Below are 6,000 nucleotides of genomic sequence, written 5' to 3' on the forward strand. Positions count from 1 at the left end.
GAAAAAAATGGGTATAAAAGAGCAAGTTTTTTGTTGTTGTTTTAAATTCCTGACATGGCAAAATAAAATATTGGTTAAACAATGTGAGTCCCCAAAGTTTCATTTGGTTAGTTGTTTTGTGATTTTAACTCCTACATAAAATCTGAATATATGGGAAACCACTGCCTTAAGATAAGACTAGCATGGTACTCAGCACAGAATAGGCATTCCATAAATGTTGGTTGAATTAATCCCTACATTGATCAAAACTCAGCAAGTATTTCAGACAGAATCATTTAGGTTCTTACTTTTCATTGTTCATTTTGCCTAATTTTTTAAAGTAAATGTACAAAGTCATAAACAAACAAAAGCCCTAAAGAGACCTAACCTTGGAAATATTGTAATCATATTCAGTTAGTGACAGACATTAGTTATTGATAATCCGAGGTGTATACTAACCCAGGCTGTCTTCCAGTACGTATGGAATGGTATGAGACCATCTATATTTTTCTCCAATGATGGAATTTCTATTTTGTGTCTGTCAAGAATAAATAAATGTGAAAAGGATTCATTAAATGAATTAGATAAAAACTTAGTAAGCAATCAATAATCTATAAATAAATGAAGTTTAAAGCTCTCCCAGCCAGCCTAAACAAATTGTGTGTGTGTGTAACCCCTACTTTTAATATAATAATATAATGACATTTCTAGGAGGAAATCATTTTTATCATAATTTTGTTGATCAAGTTGAATAACATGTAAAACTAGATAAAGAATGATCTTTAGGAAACCAAATAATAAATATTGGTAGGTTGGTAAATTAGGTTCCTACACCAGAAATTAAAAATATAAAGAAGGAAGTGACAGCAAAATTTCAATAATCTGAACCTCACAATATCAGAAAATGTCACATATGAACTGGGCCAAAATTTTAAAAAAAATTTCAAGGATTTAAATTGTGTATAATATAAAACTAATAATATTTCATTATATATTTATCCAGTCAATGAAGGGAACTCTGTTCTAGAGACAAGGGATCCAGTGGTAACAACTACAAAGGTCTCTGCTTTCAAGGCCTTTAAATGTAATTGGAGACAACAGGATATAAGAAAACAAATAATTAACCAGGATAAATTTAACACTAATGGGGGAAATGAGAAAGGGAGATGTGGACAAGAGTAAAGGAAGCGGTCAGGATAGGACATTTTGAGGGGAAGATGTTTAAGCTGAGCTGGGAATGATAAGAAAGAGCCAGAATTGAAATGGGCCCTAGAGATATCATTTCACATACAGGAAACTGTAGTTTCTATGGTGCTGAGTTGAGACTATGCTTGGGATGGTTTGAATATTATTTGAGGCCAGTAGCATAATAGGTTAGGGGAGAAAAGGAATGAGATGAGAGAAGGGAAAAGGAGAGGAGAGGAGAGGAGAAAAGAGGATAGGTAGATGGGGGTTAAATCCTGCAAAGACTTGAAGACTGTGGCTGAATTTTGCTATTATTATTCTAAAAGTGAGAAGAAGATACTGAAGAGTTTCAAGCCAGGAAGGGAAATGGTGTCATTTTCCCATATATAAGATCACTTTGCTGTGTAAGTGGGAGGGGCTATGGGCATGTGGAAAAAGATTATAGGGGGGCAGTTTTTGAAATAGAAAGACTAATTAGGAGGCTATTGGAAAAATCCAGCCACAGATGATGGTGAGCTTGAATAGTGTGTGTGTCGGGGGGCGGGGTGGGGAGTGGGCTGCTTTGGGATATATGTTGGAGACAGAAATCAAACTTGCTGAAGGATTGGATGGGGGAGTTTGGGCAAAGGAAGAAGCAAAGGTGATTCCCAGAATTTTACTTATTCAATGGAGTAGGGAAAGGGAGTGGTGACGACTTTACTAAGAGGGAAGACTGGGTGGGGAAAATCCAAGTTTGGTTTAGGACACCTTAGGGTTGACATGTTTTTTAGTCATTCAAATGGAACTGACAAATTGGCACTTGGATAGCCAATCTGGATTTCAGGGGTAGGAGATGCCTAGAGCTATAGATTTGGAGTCCTAAGTCTAGAGATGCTACATAACCCCCAGCACAAGGTGGGTTCTAGAGGGAGAGAGAACAGCTAGAAGAGCGAGCCCAGGACCACCCTCGGACACTGCAGCCCTGTATCTTGAGAGGAAGATCACAGTGGGGATTTGGGGGATATTGAAATTACTGATAATAACAGACTTTGTAACTCCGTTAAACTACATGCAATGTCCCTGTGTTCATCTGTGTGCCATGATGGCTCTAGGAATAAGTTTGGGAATTGCTGTACTTGGCAACACTATTTTTAACTGAAGTCAGGTAAGAAGTAACAAGATGTGTTCCTTATGGTAAAAAGCCTGATTCACTGAGGATTTTTACAAATTCAGCTTAGTTTTGCGTCAACTGAGATTGAATCAGTGAGGTTCTACTTAAAAATGAAAATGCCATATTGCTCAAATATGCGTATGTATAAATGATGGTGGCTTTACGCAGAGACTAAATCAGAACTAAATCAGAATAACGGATGATGGAAGCACTATCGTGAGTCCCTTCGAGGACAACGTAAGCGATGAATAAACGCATCACCATCAATCCTGTGCCCTTAGAGATGGTTGGGCTTAACAAGCCCATGCTGTCCAATCATCCTCAGATAACTCTGTATTTTAGCTTGCAGTGACTAATAGAAGAAACTTGCTTGCATTATCTCAACTCACTTCATCAAGTCTGATATCTCCCTCAAAAAGATCCAGTCCCAAATCTAAGAAGGAAGATAAAAATTCATGTTAGCAAATTGGATTCAACCTCCCCACTTGAAAGAGGACTTTTTAAAAATCCACAAACCTTTATTGATATCGAATATGTCCCGATCAATTCCATCATCTACATCTCTGACTGAAATAACAAAGGAAAAATCAAGCTGAGCATTCTGTTTTTGAAAGGAGAAATCTTTACCAATTATCTAATTACAAGTAAGCAAGTTTCTTTTTGCCTCAGATAAATGATTACTGGGTTCCGATTCAAAACACATTGATTGATTGAGAACCTCCCAGCATCATGGGCCAGATGTTAAGCTAAGGGAATTTTGCACATATACTCTGTCCTAATCACTTCCCTTGAAGGCCAACTTCAGGAATAAGAAATTTGTCACTTTGTATAATATTAAGCTTAATTTGGAAGACTAGAATAGATGACTAAATTAAATAGGAAACAAATGTTTAATTTGATCAATGCAGCCCAATTTACCCATATATTTATACCCCTTGCTAGTATAACTTAGAACTCTTAAGCAAAATTCCCAAGTTAAGTTTGACTTACTCTTTTAAGTTGCGAAGGGGTAGATAGTATGGCCAAATCTGTAAGTGTGAAACTGAAAAGAAGTGGGCTATATCATGAGGTCCGTCTGACTCTATACAAAATAATAAAAATAGTAACAGCAACTATTTATGGGATTTCTATGCCTCGGCCACTGTATTTGGCCTTTTCTATATCATCATTTTTTTTTCTGTTTGGTATATGGGACCCTGAAACATCTGTTAATAAAATGACCCTCAGTAAACTAAGACATGGTGCTTAGCTTTAAACATACCCTAAGTTCTTCTGTTGTTCTTTTACTATAACTTAGGACAAAACTCAAAATAGACTCACCAAAGTTTTCAGGAGTTGGCTGGTTAAAAAAAAAAAAAAAAAAACACACACATTTAAAAAAAGATATTATTATGATGCCCATGACATAAATTGTTTTCTTTTCCCAATTTATATCTAGACATTTGCTTTTCTCTTCAATATTATGGATTACTTTTGGCATATATTCCAGACTGCTGAATTGGGAGTCTAAGATGACTTTTTTGACCAAGGGATCTTCTCGTTTCATAGAAAATGAAACTGCCTATTATATGAATTTGAAAACAAAGGAAACAAGAAACCAACTTCACAGATTAGCAAGAAGGCAGAACATAAGAATCTAGCCCTCAAATTAGTGACTAATTATCATGTCCACTTTAAACATGATTTTCTAAAGGATGAATGGAGCAATGTTTGAAAAAACCTAATAATTTATTCCCACTGTTGAAATGTCATTAACAATTTACAATAATCCTTTTAAAAAAATCTTCTTTGGGATCTTATTATGTTTTACTTTCATGTTTCCCACAAGACTCTGACTTCAAAGACAACATGAAATGTTTAAGAAAAAAATCAATTGGTATATTTTATGATTTTAAAAAAAAGAAACTTTTGAAAATAGATTCTCCAGAAATGATCAAATGAAACCCAGAGTATATGCCCAGTGGAAAAAAATTAAGTTGAGTTGAGAAATCTCTTAGTCGAGTCAAAGTGCTCACGGGGCTAGTTGACAGTAAATCTGGATTATATTGCTGGTTCCCCCAATTAAGGTCAAGTCAGTTCACCTTCGTCATACCCAGACTATCTTTGAAATATGGTCAATAACTGCTTTACATGGGTGTCGTGAGTGTTATACAATGTAATGTGAGAGAATGTTGTAAACTATAATAAAATGTCACACAAATGTAAGGTACAATTTTACTATATGGCTTCCATACCTAAATCCTAGAATCATTTGGAGTGTTTGACAAGCTGTGGGAATGAACCTTCTTTTCTGACTTTAACCAGTGCCTCGGTTGTCTTATACTTGAGCCACAGACAAGCACATACTCTCAGAGGAAGGCCATTTCACCACTGAATAAGAGTATCAAGTATCTGTTCATAATTAGCATTTTCACATGTATTAAATGATATCTCTTGTTCTCAAGCTATAGTTCCTGTTCGTAGACTATCAGCTCAATATGATAATTGTTATTATAAAATTGCAACTAAAAGTTTTTCCCCAGGCATTTGAAATTTTATTTAAAACCCTGCATTTGTTAGTAATACAAACTACCTGTCACTATAGAAAGATTGGTCGGGATTGATGATGAAGCAGAAGAGAAATCCCATACTACAGAACCTTATAAACATTTACTCAGCCTGGGACATTCATTAGGCCATTCATTCTAGTCTATTCTTAAGAGGCTGTAGCAGCAATCAGCATTTCATTTAGCAGTAAAAACTGAATGATTTTCAAGATTCACATTTTCCATCTTATCAAGAGAAAACTTGTCACATAATAATGACACTAAAAAAATAATAATAACTTTATGTCAATGTCTCTAACTCTTTCTCTGGTGGGTCTTCTGCTCACTCCCCATACCCAGCCTTCCCCACTCCCTAAAAACCCACGCATTTCACGAACACTTTGAAATTCAGTTTTTAAAAAAATGCACATGCAACTTGTCCTTTAACAATCAGTATCAACTGCCCCAAATTTTTCTGCTGATTTCCATATACTGTTTCCTTACCATGCCAGAAACCAGGAGGACAGAAGCAAAGAACAGGGACCAAAGCAGACACCGTGGAACCATGCCGGAGCTTCCCGTAGAAAGCCGCAAACTATGAAACTCAGAGGAGGTTTTATTTTTGAACAGGTAAACATCATAACCTATAGCCTTTGCTCTTAATGATCCATCTTGCAGGTCACTTATTGCTGTAGTAATCCCTCCAATCAAGGAGGTAAAGTCCAGGACCCATAACACAGCTCTGACGAGGTGTTATTTTTTTTTTTTCTTTTTTTCTTTGTTTCCTGTGTCAACATTTAACAGCCAAGTGCCTGGTGGTTACCTATTAATGAAATAAACTGTCTAATATATACCTGTGGCTCTCTAAGACTATTATATACCACATGAGCAAAAGAAAATACCAAATTAATTTTTAGTCTAGAACTTTCTAATAAGCATGTATGAAGCTACTCCTGCTCATATGGTGTGCTGCTTTATCATATCCTGTTATATCCACTGCTCCTTCTTTCATTCATTTATTTCGTAAAAATTTATTGAGTGCCTTCTATTTATCAAGTCACAGAGTTCATCAATGCAAGGTGAAGGTCAACCAAGATAGCAAGATCAGATGTTCTAAGGTACTGTTCCCCCAGAATTTTTGAACAACTAGCAAAACCTGGC

General features: G+C 35.9%; 1 protein-coding gene across 2 annotated transcripts in view; it reads right to left on the reverse strand.

The window, feature by feature from the left end:
- Window positions 1–5,576, reverse strand: part of MEP1B (meprin A subunit beta) — a 28,965-nt gene extending 23,389 nt beyond the window's left edge. Inside the window, exons 1-6 of one of the 2 annotated variants that reach the window (XM_037806372.1) lie at window positions 5,344–5,439; window positions 3,635–3,653; window positions 3,305–3,356; window positions 2,831–2,881; window positions 2,704–2,747; window positions 439–517 (exon numbers count right to left, since the gene is read on the reverse strand). Coding sequence is in view for 1 of the 2 variants with exons in the window: in XM_037806371.1 (XP_037662299.1) it covers window positions 439–517; window positions 2,704–2,747; window positions 2,831–2,881; window positions 3,635–3,653; window positions 5,344–5,406 (256 nt within the window). In the remaining variant the exon portion in view is untranslated. Of the gene's footprint in view, window positions 1–438; window positions 518–2,703; window positions 2,748–2,830; window positions 2,882–3,304; window positions 3,357–3,634; window positions 3,654–5,343 lie in introns of both variants that reach the window. The other variant, XM_037806371.1, reaches the window with a different exon arrangement.
- Between the last annotated feature and the right edge of the window lie 424 nt (window positions 5,577–6,000).

This window comes from Choloepus didactylus, chromosome 16, assembly GCF_015220235.1.
Source record: "Choloepus didactylus isolate mChoDid1 chromosome 16, mChoDid1.pri, whole genome shotgun sequence".
In the NCBI taxonomy this organism is placed as follows: Eukaryota; Metazoa; Chordata; class Mammalia; order Pilosa; family Megalonychidae; genus Choloepus; species Choloepus didactylus.